The sequence below is a fragment of the Cinclus cinclus genome, chromosome 3 (assembly GCF_963662255.1).
Source record: "Cinclus cinclus chromosome 3, bCinCin1.1, whole genome shotgun sequence".
In the NCBI taxonomy this organism is placed as follows: Eukaryota; Metazoa; Chordata; class Aves; order Passeriformes; family Cinclidae; genus Cinclus; species Cinclus cinclus.
Genome location: NC_085048.1, coordinates 68826072 through 68848671, shown reverse-complemented (window position 1 = coordinate 68848671; position 22600 = coordinate 68826072). Strand labels below are relative to the sequence as shown.

Below are 22600 nucleotides of genomic sequence, written 5' to 3'. Positions count from 1 at the left end.
AGGTAGGGACTCCATACTTGCAGAACCAAAAGAAGAAAGGTGGAAGTGGAGTGCATGGGCTAACACCTTGACTGAAAGTTCTTCTGTTTCTTTGCACAGGGTAGCCAGAGAGACAGCTTGTAGTGAAGCAATTCAGGGAGCAAACCAGGGAGCTACTCTATAATGCCTATGTTAACAGTGCTGCCTATGTTAACATGTTACATATCCCCTAATGTAAAAAGGGCCTACTTAAATATATAAGTCCCTGCTAATTTTTATCAGCTCTGTATCTATGCCCTTTACTGACTTCACTTGCCTCTTCCTCACTGCTGTTATCCTCTTTTTCTTTTTCATCCTCTTCTTCTTCTTCAGCTTCACTGCTGGAGCTGTCTTCTTTCAATTCTGTTTTCCAGTTACTAGGAACAGTTCTGTTTTTACGGAATTCAAGTGCTTGGTCAAAAGCTGTAAAAGAACCAGCCTTTGTTAGCACTGCAGAAGTATCAGTTTGCACAAACATTTCAATTAAAAAAACAGTAATCAGGGACAATGGGGAAAAGGAGAAGAAGAAAAGACTGCTAACTAACAATTCCACCCCAAATTCAAAGAACCTCAACAACCACTCCATGCTGTCCATCCTTATTTGTCTTACCCTGTCAAACTGGCCTAATGCTCTCTGCAAATCAAGGCACTCAGAGATATTACTAATATTTTTACCATATTAGTGTCTACAGACACAAACAAGGATTTTCTGCACAGGGCAAACATGAAAATTTAATTAAGGAAACCCCATCCAACAGGTTTACACTGCAGGTTATATATACCAAAACGCGAGGGCAAGGAGGAAGAAACAATCATAAGCTAATTCTGAGAGTTTGATCACACAAGCTTAAACTTTCAAATGCACCCACAATTCCAGATTTTCAAAGTTCATAAAGGCAACTTACTTATAAGTGTTATGGGCACTACTGTGAGAGCAATTCTATAAAGTTCTAAAGCAAAAAGAGAAATATAATGTACAGAATCAACGTGTGCCTGTTTGGCATGTCTACACTTAAGGTCAGTGCAGAGCAGGTGGAGTGTTGTTTTGGAGGGTTTTGTTCAGTATGGTTTTATTTGTTTTAAAAAAAGTTCCTCTAATTTTACTAAGTGCTCTCCTTCAATATATTACTCTGTAACAAAAGATCTTGTATTTTAGGATCCTTAACACACGAATCAATCGGCCACAGATTTAGTGCAATTCATGTAACTATGCAAATACATATGAGTGTCTTGCACAGAAGTTATTTTACCTTGTTTTAACAAAGCATCAGGCTTTGGTGAAGTTTCACTGATTTCCCGGACATCTTTTCTTGGCACAGAAACGCTGGATAATTTAGAAAGTTAAAAAAAAATAAATTAAATATTTTAAAGGTAAACTAACTACATAGACTAACAATAAAGCTACCACTAAGGTTATATTACACTTACTGAACATACATAAGATGCGCATGAAGTATATCTTGACAATTCTATAGTGTTAGTCTGGTACAGTATTAGTCAGTGGATTAAAACCTAAACTTTTACATTAAATTGATTAGACTATATACATTCACTGCATACAGTGGAAAGCAAAGTACTTCCACAAACAAGTAGTTTCTGGAATCTCCCATATATATAATACTTTACACCGTCACTTAGTAACATTAATTTAGAACCCCACCTTGCTTAAAACATGAATTAGTATTAAGTGTAAACTGTCACTATGAAATTAAAGACTTCCAAATTGAAAGAACAAAGCACTTTCTGATTTCTACTTTGTCTATAACCAAGGAAACAAATCTGAATTTGGAGGGTTGGGGGGTGGGTATGTGCTTGTGTGCACACATTTTATGCGTGTTCCTTGGATGATGTGCACTGATGCCTGAAAAACTATCAAATGGTAAAGCAATACCCCAGATCTAGTAAGCAATTAAACCACAACAAAACTGTTAAATATTTCAATATCCTTCCTGCAAAACATTCTGCTAAACTGAACCACAGTAAATAGCTGCAACTTTTGAATAAAAACTAAAACCTAGAAAAATAATTCTATTGTTGTGAGTTTAAGAACACAAAGTTCTTAATTTTGTTGCAAATACCAGACAGTCTGGTTTTCTATGTTTCTCTATCCTTTTTCCTACTTTGAGCAGCATTACAGCACAGTAAGATGCAGTTGCAGTCTAGACTGAGATAAACATATGCCTTACTACCTTCAACAAGAAAAGAGTATTTCTGTGTGTGCATGTGGTGTACGTGCAGGCATCCACACATCCCCACTGACCCTTCTGTAGCTGGATAAGCTTAGAGCTACAACCCTGAAAAGCACTGCTCCATTCCAACTACAGCAGGAAAGAGTGCCAGGCCATTCTTGAAGTCACGCAGTACTGCTGTGTTTGAACAATTAAATTAAAACTAAGACAGATAGATTTATGTATCCCATTACTAATAATGATAAAGTTCAAGACTAATTTCATCACCATGTAGGCTGTTAACAGTTTTTCAAACATTAGAAAAATCTTGGCAGGAAGTTTCTGAGTTTACTACCCAACGCATCTCATACATTTCACTTGAGGTACAAAATTTGGTTCAATTATCAAACTCTACACTCCTACTCACAATTTGCCATCCTTGAATGAGCGAACAAGAATATTGTCTTTTTTCACCGCAATATCATCACTACAGTCCGGACAAACCACCTGCAAAGATATTACAGTTGCAAAGTTTAGAGAGGAAAATCTAAAACAAGAGAGTAATAGTAAATATCAGTGCTTCTTGAAAAGCTTTTGTGCTCATTTCTCGTTGGCAACTCTGAGATGAAAACCAAGTGAGATACCTCAAAACACAGAAGGGATGACCTCCTGAAATTACTGAATGCATGAGGTCATGCTCGCTTCTAGAGGGAAAGTGACGGCTGCTGCTGGAAACGTAAGAACAGCATTCTGACAAAATGTCCATCTGTCATGCCTCTACAGCTGATTCTACTCCTCATCCTAAAAGGACAGAAATTTCACCAAGTGCTGCCACGTGACTTAAGAGACTTCTGAAAATGCCAAGGATGTGATCACACACAGTGTAAAAACCAAAAGCTAATAAGATTTATGAAATGCAATTTTGTGAGGGAAGATTTACAAGTCATCTGCCTAGGAGAGAAGAGCACCTCAAGTACAAGTATTATGATAGGTTCTTTGATTCAAGAAGTAGACTAATCAAGTCTAGTACTGAGAAAACGCATTAATTATTTGTTGCAATTTTTAAAGCTATTTAAGTTCTGTTAAACCAGTATACAAGTCACTAATCAAAAAGCTTTAAGAATTTTAAAAATAGAAATATTATATATATAATTGCCAGAGATATAAAACAGAAAAGTAACCCCACTCCATGAATCAGCTGAACGTGCATAGTTCCCTGAAATTTAGGAAAATTCTGGCTGCTACAAAACCTCAGGGAGAAGCAAATGACTGTAGCCCTAAGTCAGCCCAGGTAAATACCTTTTCTCTCTTACACCAGCTTTTGCCTTTCAGTCCTAATTTTCCACCAAATACAAAGATACCAAATGAAAAAAGTTTCCCCCCCCTTACATACGTCACTGCGTATGCAGCATTTTAGGATCAAACGCTAAAAGCTCCAAGTGATTTGGAAATAGACTTATGTATCACAAATCATAGGCTAAATATGCTTCTCAAGACAAAAATTTAACAGACCACGTGTCAAACTTCAATGCATTCTATGGTCTACAAAAAATTACTTTAGAAAACTACAACTTTCTAACTGAAATTAGGCTTGAAATACAGTTTGCAATGTCAGGGTAGAAGCCAATGATTATCATACTCCACTTTAAACTGACAAGTGCAAACTCCTAGCTCTTTAAAGATGGAGAAAGGTTCTTCAGGTTTTAGCTGCTGGTTTTATAGAAGCATCAAGATCTTAGTAGTCAGAAATCCATTCAGAGTTTGAAAACAGCTTACCATAAACTCATCTAATGCCTTCACATCAAGCAACATCACTTCAATTTTGCCTGAATCAAGTTTTCTCAATTTCCTTGCAAAACAAACTCCACTGGAGTCGTAGGATGAAAGAGATGATCCTATGTAAACTCAATTTTCTGAAAATGCTGCAGGCAAATTTTGCCACTGCACCTATCAAAAGCCTTTAAGTACACATTAAAACTAAGCAATGCTATAAGGCTTACTAAATTATACTCTGAGATAAGGAGCAACCGTCAGACCCTTTTACATTCCAGTTAGTCGCTCTACTCACCCCTTCCCCACAGAACTAACAACAACAAACAAATAAGCAAACAAACCCCCCATCAACCCAACCATGAATGCAGGATTAAAACAGTGCAGTCAACCACTGAGTCCTCATAATAATTTTTACCAAATTAAGACTTCTACAGTTTTAAATTTGTAAGTGATAATCTATGTGGTTATAGGACTGATATCCAAAGTACTTGGTTTCCACTACTAATCTTAATTGCTACTTGCTGTAAAGGTTTAGACTAACCCCTGAACTTGTTTTCACATTATAAACTTGCACAATGTCCTCTGTGCTTACACACAAAGTATCTGTACATAGTATCATTAATAAGAAATAATGCTGAGATACACATTCTTCAGCACATTAAACCTGAATTTTCATTACATTATGCATGTAATTACCATAATACAAAGTTAATGCAAAATTTATCAGTAATAAGATAACATTACATTGTTGATACAGTAGAGGAAACCTGCTTACAGGGTAAAAAAAAAAAAACAAGAGGCATAGCTACTGGGGAAGGGATTATAACAAAGAAAATCAAGCCAAACCAAAAAAAGGCAGGTATTTGAGGTATAAATCTATCATTTGGCACAGCTTTTCTGGTGAAATGCAGTATGATGTTTGTCTGCAGAGTTATAAACCTGATTACTAAGGTAAGAGTTAATCTAGGATAAGCTATTTCAAAGTTAACAAGCTTCACCCGCAAACTTTATCCCCCTACTGCTTTTCATTTGTTAAAGGAAGCTTCCCATGAAGAAGAAGCTATTCCAATCTTCAAAAGGGAACCAAAGAAATAACTGTATATCTTTAGTGTACCTTTGGAGCAAAACCAACAGTTCAGCTCCTCTTTAAGGCCTGACCCATGGCTGAGCAGCAGTCCTGAGCAGCACTACAGGACTCACAAACAAGCCCAACACCTCCGAGAGCATGCCATGGAAACTGGTATCTGTCATGGGCATGACCAGAAAAGCAAACCCAGAAGTGTGACATAAAACTACTCAAGCCAGATTCACTGACCGCTTGTCTAAGTGAACTGTGAGACAGATGATACTGCATCATCTTGATGACAGCTTTCAGCAAAGAAACACCTCAATTTTTCTTGTTTATCACTGAAAACATCTCTTAAAGCTATCTGCTGCAAACATGGTATCTCCATGCTGTACATTCTGCCCTCTCCCTTGTAAAAAAAGATTTCAGTGACTCTTTGTCTTCCACAAACCTTCCTCAAAAGAACTCATACTGGAAAGCTGCTGGACTGCATTACAAGACACAGCAGGTGACAAGCAGAAAGCTGCAACTGAGAGCTACTGCACATACTAAGAGGACTTAAATCTTACTGTATGCCATAATCTCAAAAGCAGAGCACAAGTCTCCCTGAAATTAAATAAACATGTTAAGCTTGCATTGCCATGGAGGAATTAATCAAATATTTACAATTAAAATCAAAATAAAAACAGAAAAGCATGGTAGTAGGATGTACCACATAGAGAAATATATTAATTTCTAAATATACCAAATCAGTGAGTCTACATGCAATCACTAGACTACTTGTGATATTTTTTTAGGAGTTTATTTGTTAAAAAATGTCATTAAGCCAGAATAAAGGAAGAGAAAAAAAACTAGTGCCAAAAGGTTACAATGTAATTTTAAAGTAAATTTACTCTCAATTTTCTACTACCTACTGCAGTGACCAAGAAAAAAAACAAAAAAACATTTTATTATCCAATGTGTTTATACTGAATGTTGAAAAATCATGTCAATATAATCATTAAACTTCCCCTCCCTTTGTACTTCATATTTCCTTCCTTGATAAAACTCAGTAACTTGAAAAACTGACATGCAATAGCCTAGGAAAAAGCCCTGAAATTCTGGTCCAATAGTACTGAACACACTGCTGAGCTACAATTAGGACAACAAGCTCTGGCTGTTTGGAAAAACCAAGGCCATATTAGCAATAACTTTTTTTAAGCCAGCATATCTAGATGTATTTCCTTTGCCTGTAGTACATACATATATATGTAGTACTATAGTAGTACAGTCCAATTTGAAAAAAATGTACTAAGTTCTAATAAAAAACACCAAAATGGAAAAACCCATACCTTTCTTCAGTGCCTAAAAAATAATAAAAGCTGTACAAAATTGTAATAAAGATTAAACTCTTACCAAGGCTGGAAACCACAGAGCTTTCTTTTTATCCACACTGAAGCAGTCCACACACACAACTTTTCCTAGCAACTCATCACTTTGTTTCCTATCATCTTCATCTTCATCGCTGGAAGAGGATGAAGATTCTTCTTCAGGACTAAACAACAGAAAGAGACTTAAAACTCAACTATTCAAAACTTGCTGATTATAATTACAGGAGATTCAAACCTGATTATCAAAGAGGCATAACTAACAGTGACTTGAATTGCCTGTTAGGTGTTTTGGCATAAAAATGAATAAAATATTTATAATTACATTATAGTAACAATTCAAACATTACATATAGAAATGCACATTTACTAGTAATACATGTAAAACCCAACCAAAACACCACCAATACACCCATATGGAGGAAGAGGAACGTATTGTCTGAGTATTCAAAGTGAAACCATTCTGCCCTACATAAACACTGTTCAAAAATACTGTTGCAGCTGTAGTTTTGGACCACTGTCAAGCTAAACTGTTTCAGTTTTCCTTCTTAATCTCTCTGTGCTTTTACTTTAACAATCACACAGAATGGAAAGCTATTTTGAGAGAGGACAAATCTCTGAAGAAGAAACATCAGATACAAAGATGAATAGCAAAGAGAAAGTCTATTTATCTTTAAACAGTTCTTTAAAGATGTGCAGTGAAGCATTTCTATTTCTGTTTCAATTTCACATTGAATGAAGTGTTGGAATGTAAGTAGATGGGCCAAGGTGTAAATGCATTTTCATTTAAAAGGGTTCCAGCTCATTGTTTTGACTGTTCAAGTACAAAGCTGCACCTGGTTTTAACCATATGAGGAATCTGTATGTACAAATTAGTCCAACTAAAATTACCTGCAACCCAAAAAAACCCAAAACAAAACAATCAAAAAAAACCCCAACAAACCCTCACTTGATGCTCTCTATATATCTTTTTTTAATAGTCATTTCAAAGGTTAATCCTCAGAAAATATGCAGCATCTTCAATGACCACAACCACCATTACTTTAAAAGCTATCTTCCGTTTGTCACGTAACTGCTTTTGAGTACAAAATTCAGTATTAACAAAAAACTCACAGCTACCATTTGTGTAACAGAAGACAACTGATGGACAGTTTAAGGAGAATTTGTTTTCCTCCACCTTAAAATTATGTTATTTCCAGTGATGATAATTGTCTTGGCTTAGCATTGTTTCGGTTATTTTTTTTCCCCTCAACATTTTTTTTTTTTTTTTAAGTGATGGTTTCATTTAAAATACATGAAAGTCTTTCAGGCTGCTTTCCGAGACTCAGGAATCTCTTGTAGGAAGAGAAAAAAGTCAAAGACTAAAGACAAAGCCATAACTATTTTGGAGAGACTACCTCCTAACTCAAATTGCACAGATACTGCCATAAGTGTCTTTAAACTCAGTATTACCTGTAAGATAAAGATAATTGTGTTGTTTCTGACACAATAATGTCCTGTACAACCCAGTCAGAGACAACAACGATGCTACAATCACATTCTCTGTGGTAATGCCAGTTTTTTTCAGCTTTTTCCTTCACTACCTCACAAATTAACAACTTTTGAGTAGATTTACAGCTCCTCTACATACATAGGGCAACATTTATTTCAAGCTATTAAAAAGTGCAAAAAAGGTAACCCAAGCATGAAAACCCCTACACCTGAAGATTTTAAGCAAATAGGTAAAAATCCCCACATAAACCCCCTACACACAAAAATCCCCCTCACAACCTACCCACAAACAATGAAGAAGAGACACTGAACTACGTAACACTGGTTTATCAAGACCAGGGATACCAAGAATTCTGGCACCTAAGAAATCTTGAACTTCATTTTCATATCAGTAAACTTTGTTGCAAACTATATACTAGAGGCAGTGAGAAGAAATAGATGCACAGGAAGTTCACATGGTTATGAGGACAAACTTCTTACTGAGAGTGACCAAGCACAGATTGTCCTGAGGGGTTGTGGAGTCTCCCTCACTGGAGATGTTCCAGAACCATCTGGACACAATCCTGTGCCATGCACTCTAGGATGACCCTACTTGAGCAGGGAGGTTGCACCAGATGAGCCCTTGTGGTCCCTGCCAACCTGAACCATTCTGTAATTCAGTAATACTCTTCATCTATTTCTAAAAGCCCTTCAGAGACCCTATATTGAGAAACCAAAGCTCTATAGGAAGATTCTGGGGCTTTCCACAAACTTCCTAGCAGCTGGACAAAGACTGCACTGAAATTATTTTAGCTTGAGTCCAACACATTTACAACACTACAGAGATGTTTGTCAATGTAATTTAACATCACATTTCTATTTGGGATGCCACCTTTTTTTTTTTTAACCAAGAAAAAGCTTTTGCCTATACCTGGCACCATTTTAAATATTGATTACATGAACACTTGAAATGCTTGCATGCAACAATAAACATGAACTGACTTTCAAACTAAACACGAGCGTTAAACAACATTTTTTATCCAGCCTCCTGTTTCTTTCATTAAGAGAAGCCTGAATATACAAATAGAAAACTTGGCACACATTGAAAGCTTCAGAATTGATTACGCACAGCATAGGTATCAAAATATTTAACTTACATATGATTGGACCTCCTTCCCCTGTTTGTTTTCTTTCCTATAACAGGAGTCCCAAAGTGTTCAGGATTGGTGAGTGGAAGCTGATCTAATGTCTGTTAAAATGAAAAAATACACATGCATATACATAAGAAAAACCTGGTGTAAGTTGTTCTCCAAACCACCTGCCTCACTGAAGCAATTTTTGTCAATAGAGACTTTGTCATTAGAAAAGAAATACAGAAGTACATCATACATGTTATGTTTAGATTTAAAAACAGGAATGTGTTTTGTTTTGCAGGTTTTTTCCATACTTTCTCTGCACCTCTGCGTAATTAACTTTTGTCAAAAACACACAGACAATTCTTTCCTGAAGTCCTGCCTTTGGACCATCAAAACGCAGAGAAATAAGTATCAGGTATTCTGCATACCTGGCATATTCCATCTCTATCAGATTAATTTTCTGCCTATCCTATCATTAGACTAAATACTGAATCATCTACTTAAAAATTAATAAATGTCCCCTTTGAAATGAAACAGCAAGATCACTCAACAGCAGCAAACATGACAACTTATTTGTATTTTTTGTTACAAATTCGTATGGGAGAGAAATGCTAAAACAATTTTAAAGATGCTGCTATATTGATAACTGAGAGGGTGCTAATTGAGAGGGTGCTCAAAACAAAAGGAGAGGGAAAGAAAGAACTTTCCCGCTTCAGGAAGAATCCTTCAACAGAAGGAATTCAGGGACATACAGTTTCTTCTCTCCTTAAGCCTGCTGTTACCTGCGTAAACGATAACCAATCCAGATTTGAAGGCTCCCAGTACACAAGATTTTTTTTGTACAGCAACTTATTGTTGTTCTTTGAAAGAAGGCAGAAAGACTTCCAAATTAAACATAGTTCTCTGACTTCCAACTTCTTTGTCATGTCTGAATTTTTCAATGGCTAACACTGAAAAGCATCTCAAAAGTATTCTGCCTCAGAGAGAATTTAATTTAGAGACAATAAAATTTGCTTTCTAGAATCTAAAAATAAATGTATGACTACTTCTGAGTGTGGTGGACAGTCTAAAAGATTCTACACCACACATTTGGGAAGCAGTATCCAACCAAGACAACCGTGGGCCATTGGCCTAATTACAAAAGAAATTTTAGATGCAATTTTCCCTGCTGAGTAGCTGTGCAATCACAAGGTAATTATTAGAAATGTACAACATGTTTCATTCAGAGCTGGTGACAGTGAATTGCAAATCAGTGACTTCTGGCAAAACATCAAAAGCTTAGATGATAAAAAAGATGATAAAATAAGAAGTACCAGTCATCTGAATGTAAGGTTTCTTTGAATCTGACAAAATAATCCAAATTACTCTCATTCAGCCAAACAGGTCACAAAGCAATGTAAGTAGACCACAATTTTCAAGCCATGCACTCTAAGGTAATACTCTTGAAACCGTATTAAAATAGTATTTATGGAACAGAAGAAACCTAAACATCACAGTTGGGCTTATCATTAATAACAAAGAACTAATTGAAGGAATACCCCAATCTTTAAAATGATACCATTTCTATCTGAATCTAGATTTCGGTATCTAATTAGGATCCTCTACATATGTTTAATCCTGTTTTAGGATTCTAGAAAATATCTGAATCTTCACAAGAATGCAGCAGGCAAACAACATACTCAGCTGACTGCAGTAACAGCACACTTACAAAGAGCAAAATAAACCATCTTCAGTAGCTGTCCAATAAACAAACATGTTTACATACATGTGCCCATCTGTCCAGATTGTCTTACATAATAGAAGGAATAACCCTCACTTGGAAATTCCAATTATTTGGAATGTTTGCATACTTTAATGTGCAACTCACCTCTAAGACATGAGCCAGCTTCAAAATACTGGCAGCTTTTGTCAAATAAACAAGTAACAGCAACTTATTCGCCATTTAAAAGAAAAGCATGTATGTTTCATCAACTATTACAAACTAGGTTTGACCATCAAAAATGCAGAAGAACTTTATTATGTGGAAACATGTACATTAGATTTTACATTATAAATTATGTTACTCTTCATATTGTAAGTATGCTGTGGGGTATTTTTTCCTAATACTTATAGATAATTTTTTATACAATGTGAAGTAGTTATATGATTGCAGGTTTTTGTGTGATCTACAATCTACAAATTATCAATAATATAAAAATTAAAAAGATAAAATGCTGATTTTGTTCTTAACTTACACAGTTTGGTGAAATCCAACTTTATTACTTGTTTATAAAAAAGAAAGCCAGATCCTGTGGACCGCACTTTGCATAACCTCCAATTTTAGTTACATGGACACGCATAACATATTAAAAACTGATGTAATAGAAGTATCACTTTTACATTTTTGTAAATAAAAAGATGTAATATAAAAACTCTTCAATTACCTCACTCTCAGCAAAATGTCTTTCTCCTTTTAAACACAGGGAAGAGCGTCTCAGAGTCTTCTCATCACCATCATCAAATACTGTCACCAGAGAAGAAGTGAGGAAAGAAAACACTTCTTTTTAACTCATGGTATTAATACACAATTCATTTACGTGTCAGAAAGAACGGGATATATATTCCTGTAGCCAACCCCTAAAACAAGCCTATGCCCAGGTAATGCTGTATATCCAATAAAGCATTTCACAGATCGATCAAACACAAATACATAAGCTGCTCTCTCACCATAGCTAAATTACATCTTGAGTAATCAGTAGTTGAGCAAACAATTCATGATGTAATGAGATTAAATTTAACACACTACAGTTCATAAACTATTTTTTCTAACATTTACAATTTTTAAAGAATTTAACTGCACAACTCCTGTGATATTCAAGTGGAAGCTCTGCTTACCATGGAGAAACAGAGATACATAGAAAAAAAGCTGCAATTTATTGTAGTATGGAAGTTCAATATATCTTTATACCTATAGATCTTTCTCTATTGACTTCATGCAGCTACACTACAGAACAACAGAGATATCATCCTAAGGAAGATGACAATAGCCAAAGTGCTGACAATCACTAAAACCAGCTCTACTGACAGAACTGTGGAACTCCCAGTTTCTAGACTTTTTGCTATCTCTGCTATCACATGGTCAACTGGAAACAAGTTCATAATACCGTTTATCCAGCTACATACATTATCCTTTAGAATCCTGAAATGCACTGAACACTTTTAAGGTGGGGTCTTCAGAACCTGATAAACTGGTTATATAAAAAAGTAAGCTTTTGTCAAGTCTTCTGAAGGTACTTAACAGATGAAAACCTGGTGACAAATTTTAACTCTTAGGCTTTGCTTGCACTGTTCGAGGAGACAAGAAATTCATCTCTTCTCCCCTCTTGAGCAGAGATAATAATTATATTCTTGCTTCCACACAGCAGTGACCTCTTAAGACTTGTGGGCACAGAAACAACCCCAGAATAATGTTAAAATATTACATAAAAAAACATTCCAGAACTTCTTAACATATCTCCTTCACCTTTACTTAAACATCATCTTCTGTCCATCAACAGATCAAAATAACAGTGTTCAGAGAATGTCTGCTGTCCAGCAAGATAAGAGAGATTAATTTTAGCCATTTCTTGCTTTCAGATGGAGGGTGCTCTACTCTTCAACATTTACAAATTTAAATAAAAATATATAAAAAGCAATGAGGTACATCAAGATTCTTGAATAACATTACATGATATTAAAAAATCTTTTACCTAGTTCTGAGAATTTTTCACCCCCATATACAATTGAGTACTGTTGATGAAGAAACTTCCCCTTGTAACTACAATTCCCCAGCTTGTCTTATAGACTATAGCAACTGCTGAACGCTGTTCAATTGTGATACAGTATCAGTTAGAGATGCACATCCCTCGCTTCAACATTTGTAGGAAAGTATCAATATCAAAAACTGCACACAAACCACACAGATTTGAAATTGCCATCTCAAATGGTCAGCACATAATTAAGCCCCCCTTTGGTTAAGTTAAGTACAAGTCAGCAGGCTCCTAATCCAGTTTGTGTTAATTAACAAAACAGTCTCATTACATAATGAGAGATAAAAAAAAAAAAAGAAAATCTATCCACTTCAAGAGATAAACTGACTACAGCAGAGGTAAACCTATTCAGAGCTAGGCAGATAGCCACATAATATGTCCTATGTGGTAATCTGCTTGTGGCCTCTTACCTGCCAGAGGGAATCTTAATCTTGTTCCATAACATGAATACTTTCAGAGGAAAGGCTTGACCTCCCTGAAAGACTTATGTGGCCAGCATGGCACATATGGCTTAATGAGTATGATATTCTGATCTATTGGAACATCCTGAAAACAATCTGCTGAGCAGACATTGGGAGTAAAATGTATTTAAAATCCCATATTCTGAAACTGCAAAGAGAAAAGCCAGGAAGGGCAGGGAAGAAAAGAGACAATTTGCAACCAAAACCACTTTGAATTATGTGCAAAAGCATTGTAATGGCAAGAAAGTGCAGAAGGGGATAAGACTACTTTTAAACATGCATAGTTGTGTATTTTTAGTAAAGCAAATAATCCTGTCATTTTTTTCCCCCCTCATAGTAAACACAGACTTTATATTTTTATGAATGCCAATACAGCATCTAGTTACCAGAACTTAAATACCTTGAGCTCTTTGAGGATTTTTTTACAGGGCAGGAAAAACTAAGGACACGTATGTATGTATGTATGCATGTATGTATGTATGTATCTGCATGCGTGTCTTTATATATGTACGCCTACTATATTTACAAGTTTTACACATGAAAATAAATATCCAGTGCTCAACTAATTTTAAAAGACTATACTAGCTGGATTTTTATAAAAAACTTTATTTAGTTTTTTTCTTTGGTAGGAAAGCAGTAGCACCAAAAAACCCAAAAAACACATAAGCAAATTGATATACAATTTCTATTCAGACAACACTTTATGAATACAAGACACACAGGGATGCTCAAAGCAAATTTGCCCATTCTTCAGCGTTAAGAGAGTTCGCAGGCAGCCCTCAAAGGCTTATTCCTCTCCAGAATCTGCTGCAATGGCATATCTGGTCTTAAGTAACTTTTGGAAAGGTACTACTTCAGATGGATCTATGCCTTCACAAAGTTTTTGAGCAAATCATAGCAGTTTTATTCACAAAATCATTAATGGTGCAAATAATTAGATGCTTCTCAGCAAGTGCTAGGACAACTTTAGGTAACTGCTAGTTAAGATGTGTGCCAATTCTGTAATCTGGTAAGTGGCAACTAAATCTTACAGTAGGACTTCCACTCGGGTCTTCAAAAGTCATCACTCTCAGTAAAGGTCATTTTTGTCTCATTCCACTCACCCTTCTGACAAAGATTATTCTAATCTTCCACAGCTAGAGCCAATTCTCCGAAGTGCACTACCCTGCCAACAACTGTGCTACTTTTACCAATTCTTCAAGGTCAATGTGCTTTTGTCTGCTTTATCTATAAACACAAGAGTTGAGACTGAAACCCATACTTCTATTTCCCAAGTCCAGTATTTTTGACAGACATCTCCTTTGACTGCAACTCTGTAACATCTACCTTCAAAATTTAATCTGCATGAATTCTTATCATATTCCTCTTGCTGAACTGCTAACCTCACACTTTCTCAGAAACACAGAAATAAAAGACAGTACTAACACCAGCTACACCATTTGCTTCTTAAAAGTTCTCGTATCTGATCCACTTCTGTATTAATCAACAAAACACTATGTATAATGTTAATTCTTGTCTTTGTAAGTTAAGTTTCACTCCATCCTACCCAGTCTCACCTTTACTAATAGATTCTATTTCTCCAACAGGAACACAGACGTATTTTCTTCAACACTTATCTGTAAGGTCTGACCTAAATTTAGAGCTCTATTCTCTTCTGAAAGGACTATGACTAGGGAAAAAAAAAAAGTCTTTCCTTGTTGTTCAATATCACTTCAATATCAAAAATCTATACCTCAAAAGAACTAAGTCTCTCTAAAGCTCTTTCAAGATCTAGTCTTCATCTTCCCATATCTACCCAGGAGAGGGCTATGAGGTTTCTCAAGAATCAATACATTTCCTGTACGTAAATTTAAAAAAAAACTCTATCCCCTATTGGCTAGAGAGCATGTGGTTTATTATCGAACATCTGAAATATCAGATTATAACAAGCTATATTTTAACAGTATATTTTAACAGTAGCTGTTGTAAGGGCTAAATCTGGGAGTGGGGAAAACTAGGTGTTGCACCTTGTGTTTTAAAAGCACTTCTTTGCCCTTTTTTTCAGGCATGTGACAGCATAATTTGCTTCGTAGTATTTAACAATGGTGTATAAAATAGCTAAGGAGCAGTCACCAGTTATAAAGCAATTCACTACGTCTTTATTTGGTGTCCCAATTTCAGATGGCAAATGGTACAGTTTCTTATAAAAACCCAAAATAAGAAGTTTATCTTTAAAGGTTTTTCATAAGAACCCTGAATACCTAAGCATCTCCAAAAAATCTCTCTCACTGTGCTTAGGTTATGTCCAGGTCACAGGCTAATTTTTAAGTCCTAAGTTTTATACAAATACATAAATCTTTCTCTTACCTACAGTATACCAACTTGCATCTGTTAATTTGTTGATAACTGCTTCCTGATATGTTCCATCCGGATTCTTCACTTCCACAACAGTTCCTACCTAAAACAGAGAACTCACTTAGCACTAGAAAGTTTCTAAAACAGGTGATGAAATCAACACTTTTGTGTTAGCAAAAACAGAGATAATTTCTAACAAATTCCATGTCAATGTATAAAGTGTTTTTCCAGTTTCACTTGAATGTACTTGTATCCCTTAAACTTCTTTTTTCATTCCTTTAAAATAAGCCAACTAACTGAGCTGATTATTTCCTGCCAGCAGGTGGGGAACAAGAACCAATTTGAGTGATGTCATTCTCTTTTATAAGAGCTTTCCCATCAAATCCTCCTGCCGAGTTCTCCGAAGGAATGGTGACTAAACATCAGTGCTAGCCATACTTCTTAGCTTTAAGGCAAAAAGAACAAAGTGGCTTGCACCAGCCTGTGCTACATCCCCTTTAACTACAAAGAAAAAAGCCAACATGAAGAGTGTACTATCTCTAACATTGTAGCATTACCTTTCATGCTTTGTGATCCTATCTAGCCTGTGTAATAAGTTAACCTTCTACTCTCACCCCATACCATGTATGCGCATTTGTGTCAAATACTGAAAATAAAAATGTTTTTCAAAGCATTATCAAGATATAAAGCAAATTTTATTACCTTTAAGGGACCCTTTATGTGGTCATCTTGCACTTCCACTGTTGAAGAATCATGCCTAAAGGTTACCTAAAAAATATAATTCAACTGACAATCACTTGATACAATTGAGCAGCGTAAGCACATGCAAACGTCAATAGCCCTTCTTTTACTCTCATTTTACAGTTAATCACCATAATCAACCCATTTGCTGAAAGCTGTTTTATTCATACATTTTAGAAATATGAGGGGCTAATTTATTAGTTATCAAAACTCCTAAAATATTTTTTATCTTTCACAATAGAGTCATTATCTCTAAAGCAAATGACAGACACAAGTATAACGAAATTGTCTAATGGCTCAAAATTATCTCCGCAGTTCTCTTAAATGATCTGAATTTCTTTACTACCACAGCAAGAAAGTTTCAAGACTTCTGAGTACAGCTTTAAAGAAACACTTATATTTCAGTGCTTTGAAATCAAACGGTTTTGGCACCTTTATCTTCTGCTGATGAAAGTGCATTTTTCACTTCATGGTTGAAAGACTCACAAAAGCACAGGACACTGCTGTTGACTAAAGAAAATGGACAACTTGAACAGGCTTTTGGTTAATGTCAGTCGAGCCTGCACACAGAGTTAATTGGAAGGAAATGTAAAAACAACTAACTTTTCAGTATTTCAAATCTGGAGTTAAGTACATCCTATAAACACACAAAAGTATTTTCCCCTGTCATTCCCATAAAGATACAAAGGCTGTTGTCTTTAATCCCACACACTTTGTCCTCGGGAAGAAAAATTGTCTGGAAATTCAAATGTATGATTAAGTTATCTGTATCAGGTGTTATACACATTCACCTTTCATTTCATTCTCAATTAAGTAGGTTACACTGAAAGTCATAGGATTAATTACATCTGAAGCTTTATTTCCACCCCAGTTTTAAAATTATAGGAAACGGAGAAAATTATGGAATTACATTTTATATACCTATGTACATTTATTAATAAACAAATGATGCTCTGATGTTCACCAGAACCTACTCTCTTGGTGTACTGATGTTGAAGTATATGATGTTTTACTGTGTATCTGAAATAAGTAAGAATGTAACATGAGATCCAGCTGTGCAACAGTAGCTCTCAACTACAGCAATCCTACATCAAAAATCTGCACTTGCCTCGCCAGTGTACACACCAAGCACTTCTCATTGTTGATGACAGCTTCACTGTAGCACACAGCAACAATAAATTTTCCTTCAGAACCACAGTGTTCTCTAATACCAACTCTCCTACACAGCCTTCTCAGAGAGGAGATTTTAAGGAATTTTGCCAAGAACAGCACCTACAACCAAGAGTAAGGACTATCTATCTTGACTGATTAGAAAACAAATGCACTAAAATGCTATGCTGCCTTCCAGGTGCTACTTCAGTGAAATAGACATCTTATCTATCTTCTCTCAGAACTAGAGCAACAGTATTAAGAGTACAGTTGTGAGAGTATGTTCTTTTTAGACCTGCACATCTAACTTGCTGATGGCAAATACTTTGTCCACCACACAGACAAAATCATATATTGTAGCCAAAGTGCAGACAAAGGATTCAGGCTAGGAATTCATTGAGCAAGGACTACTCTTCTGAACTTCATCCTGACAGATACAGATATTTAATTCTCTCTTTGCAGGAATTTATCTAGAAAGCCAAAATGTATTTGAGATGCAAAACAATCTGAAACCAAGGGTCACTAATGGCTCATATGAAATATCCTCTAGATCAATTCTGATTTATAGACATCTGTTTTTATTTATTTTCTGTAGTTATCTCAAATGTATTTTGCAGCAAAACGTAACTCCATCCAGAACTGTGAGTCAGCCACAATGTACTCTTATGAAAGGTAAACAAAGCAAATCTCTATTGTGCATTCCACAGTGGTTTGTCTTTCTAAAGATATCTTGGGGCTTTGACTCTTTGGAGGTAGAGTTTTGATACCAACAGTTTTTGCTTCTTGGGATATTCCTCTGTGCTCAAAAAGTAATAGTTATTTACATAAATATTCAAACTCCAAACTCAGCGGGACACTGACAGCCTTTCTTGAAGCAGAGAAAAGTGATGTCAGTTATTTACTAGTTGGGGGATTTAATTCTCACAGTATTAAGCAGTGTGGAACTTTTCTGTCTCAGGCGAAAAATTAATTCATTCAGCAGATTATCAACTAGGTAAGACTCAGCTGGAATTTGTATTTTCATCACCATCCTAAACAGACAGTCTTAGTAAGTCTTATTACAGAAGCTTTACTTATTTCTGTTTAACAAAGACCTAATCAGGAAACAGTTTCTTCTGAAACTTCTGTGCAGGGTGCCTAAATGCAAGTGGTCTTGGATGATGCTACTAATTGTTTTAGGAGATGCTGCCAAAACAAACTGGCTTAAATAACTCTCTAAAAAAAGCTGTAACAGATCTGATAAAGTAGACTAAAACTCTCTTGTAACACTCAAAGCTTTGCCCTTGAGTCAAATTTGTACTGCCTTCAATACCATTGAAAATCCCAGGTAAATCTGAAGTTCTACTGCTTTCCATGAGTAAGTGTGCAGTGCTTTTATACATCACTGTAGAATTCCATACTATGTACAGAATTTGCCAAAGACTGCTCATCTGTGAAATACAGTACCTATTGATACTGAAAGTATCAATATTGATACTGAAAGTACATAGCACCTGCACTAAATTGAATTACGTTATTAAATTATGCTGTGATGGGAAAAGTTATCACAAAGGCATCTCCTCAAATATTCTGGGAAGCAGAATTCAATAGAGGGAAAAATCACATAAAAGGAGACACAAACATATTTTACTCGTCTGAAGATTACAATACTCCACATCGAAATAATTTTGTTGCCATCCTACTTTCTCAGCAGAACATCTAGTTATAAAACTTAAATGACTGCTTTACACTAAAATTGAGAGTATGAAGTTAACTGACTTTCTGTCTCCTCTAGCAGTTCTAAGACTAAGGCATAAAACATATACTGGGGCCAAAAGAAACCTATTCAGCGAGTGAAAAAAATAATGCAGCAGATAAACTAACAAAATTCCAGACAAAGCACACCTGATAATAAGAAACTTTGTTAGAGCTAATACTGGGGAAAGTATGCACGTGCCAGAAAGAGCTAAACAGAATTTCAGAGAAAATCAGAGGGCTACTGCTAAGTTTAAGAAATACATGTTCTTGGTGGAGAAAAAACAATATAAACAGATAACATTACAGCATTTGCACACAAAAATCTGAAATCACGTTACTCTAGAAAGCAACAACAGTACTGGGGCCAAACAGCCCCAAGTGATAATAGTAACAGTGAAAGCACACACACAAAAACAAACAAACAAACAAAAAAACCCAACCCAAACAAAACAAAAAAGAAAACAAACAAACAAAAAAAAAGAAAACAACACCCCACCAAACTGAGTCCAGAGGGCTTTGTACAAAATCACCACAAACAATTTACAGAAAAATTCCGTTTCATATCAAGATCTTCCTGTAAACCTTGCAGAGACCAAAACAAGTGATAAAACTTGTAAGAAAATACTTTGCACTGAATAATAAATGGAAAATGGCCATCTAAGGAGGTGGACAGATATTCCCCCAAAGAACTGACATGAGTTAAGATTTCACTGAGCTAGGCACAACAAAATTCCTGCACTTTAATACTGATGCTTAATAGGTTAAACAGCAATACTTAATCACTTAAACCAAATGGTACTGTAAAGCACAGACCAGCTGATGCTATTAAGAGTTTTTGACTAATGAAATTAAAAGACCACTTGTTTGCTCTTCTAGCAGATTTAAGACTAAAATCTTGTTGTTGTATTTAACATTACTATCAAATAAGTGACAACAGACCTTCCTACCAGGGCTTATGGAGAGTGCCTGCTTTCTCCCTCAGACACACTCTAGGCAAAAATCAGCCACAGCAAGAGCACAGAGACAAATAATGCACACTAGTTTATAGCCTACAATAGTCTTCAAAAACAGGTTATCACCACTCACATTTCACACATTTTTCACTTAAAATACAAATATTCTGCCACTGTAACTCTTGCAGAGCAAAAATCCAATCTGTAATTTCTAGGTGGTTTTGATCCTTGCTTGGTAATGTTTCTCTATGAGGTTAAGAGGCAAAGCAGAAAAACAATACCTCTTCCCTAATCAGAAGTTTTTAGGGCAACATTATCCCAACAGAAATATACAGCCATTTTGCAGTGTATTGTTATCTTTATTTCTAGAAATGGCACTTTAAATTTTCAAGAAATATTAAAATGTGTATCTTGCAATCCCTTCACAAAACTTTTGTCCTGCATGTGGCTTATATTGATTCAGTCATTAACTAGTTATCATAAAGCCTAGGTGAGACCTCCCCTCCGCTTGCTATTCTGTAAGACTCAATATGCCAAGTGTTTTTTGGAAGGCAGAAGGGTTTCAGCTTATTCCTGAAGCATTGTCTAGTTGCCATGGCTAAATGGCAGTGACCTGTGCTCCTCAAGTAAAAGACACCCTATTAAAGCCTACTTTTAATAGTCTTAGCTATCTTCTGGTAGTATTCCCCCATACATAAGCCTACATTTCTCACATTTTAATCAATTACTTTAAGGTCAGCCTATGGCATTCAAGGTCAAAAACACGGAGATGATAAAGCAGTGACATAAACAGAACATACTTATTTTTGTGGTAGTGGCGGAATCCCTCCCATTCAAACAATAATAAGCTTACTGTTATTTCACAGACCATAATGCCAGCCTCCAAGGACATGACAGCCTCTTAGCCATCCTTAGACTAAGGAGAACTTTGACATTACACCATTTTGAACATTAATCATTTTTTTACCCCTCCTCCAAAAAAGTGTTAGCAGGAAAACCACATACCTTGACTTTGACAAGCCTTTTTGCTGTCTTGATCTTGGCTTCACAGAAGGCTCCTCTATACTTTGCACTCACATCAGTGCCCACTGTGAGATAGGGAGGCTCATCAATTGCCTGGAAGAGAAAGGAAAACAACTGCTTTTAATTACTGACCATGGTCTACCATTTTCTATGGATAAAATGTTACAAACAGCCCACTGAAACTTAAATTGACAGCAGTGGAAACACAAAACACAACACAAAGATAATACAATGAACAGAATTACAATTTTGTAATATACAGATATTATCTCATGATATAAGATCTCAAATACAACAAACTGATACTGCAGTTATCTACAACAAGCGCCACACAGGCTTCCAGCCTCTGCACCATCTGAAGACACAGCAGGTGATCAATTTGCTACTACAGTGAAGGCCAACCAAGTGTTCTCCTTAAATTGCCTCATGACCTGGTAAGTCACGTGAAGATCCTGGTCTTTATTTCCCTCAAATAATTCAAGTTCATTTCTCATTAGTAAATAGAACAACTCTGAAGAGATTTTGCTTTTTCACTTTCAAATAAAGTAAATTATAAAAGCGATACTCATCAGGAGGGCAGTCCATGGGCAAGGTACAGTAGGAGACTGACAGAGAAACACAGTGAAGGTAAAGGGCCCAGACAAAAGACAAGGTTTTGTGACATGAAACACAGGAACAGGTGACACCCAAACAGGGAAATAAGAAACAAAAGAGGTGGGAAATAAGAGAACATAGGTCAAATCAGTATACTGAATGAGAACATGAAGGTAGAGTCCTTTCAAAGGAAGTCCATCTTCTCTCACACAGCCTCTCCTAATATAGTCTGGGTGAGGAGATTCCAGGTAACTGAACCACCAACAAAATATCACTTCATAGGCTCTGGGTGAGAAGAGAGAAGGCAGAGGGTGACACACAAGGTGAGTGACGTTTATTTTCAAGAGCTGCAAGCCTCCACGAAGACCCAGACAAGAGCACAGCAAAGAGATTTAAGCCCTTATCGAAGCCACATTATGTTTGTGCCCCTACAGATCTAAACACAGTTTACAAGGGGCATCTCTGGCACATCCAGGCTCTCCATGGGAAAAATAGAGAGATAAATCTTCACAAGCAACAGAGACTGATACTGCCTGAGACAGAGGTGCTCGCACTCAGCAACAGGTATTCCTACTAGCTGCTTCCAGTTCCAATACATCAGAAGGCATGGAAGTGGGTACTTGAATGGTTCAATGCACCATTTTTCAGAAATTTAAGTTTTACAAAACTTGAAATTGAGAAACATTAGATGCTACAGGGTTAACTCCTTATTAATGATGTTTCTTAGTGACTCTGTTGCAGTCTCTCTCTCACTGGCAGGCAATAGAATGTATTTCTGAGTACTATAAAATTGTTATCAATCTGCACTTTCTAAAATCACCA

General features: G+C 36.0%; 1 protein-coding gene across 4 annotated transcripts in view; it reads right to left on the bottom strand.

The window, feature by feature from the left end:
- ARID4B (AT-rich interaction domain 4B) overlaps positions 1-22600 on the bottom strand; it is an 88209-nt gene that overhangs the window by 36534 nt on the left and 29075 nt on the right. For 2 of the 4 annotated variants that reach the window (XM_062490155.1, XM_062490157.1), the window contains exons 3-11: positions 21167-21277; positions 16284-16349; positions 15594-15684; positions 11422-11501; positions 9020-9111; positions 6421-6559; positions 2614-2693; positions 1269-1342; positions 287-441 (exon numbers count right to left, since the gene is read on the bottom strand). In XM_062490155.1, coding sequence (XP_062346139.1) covers positions 287-441; positions 1269-1342; positions 2614-2693; positions 6421-6559; positions 9020-9111; positions 11422-11501; positions 15594-15684; positions 16284-16349; positions 21167-21277 — 888 coding nt within the window. The remainder of the gene's footprint in view (positions 1-286; positions 442-1268; positions 1343-2613; positions 2694-6420; positions 6560-9019; positions 9112-11421; positions 11502-15593; positions 15685-16283; positions 16350-21166; positions 21278-22600) is intronic. The other 2 variants (XM_062490156.1, XM_062490158.1) reach the window with 1 other exon arrangement.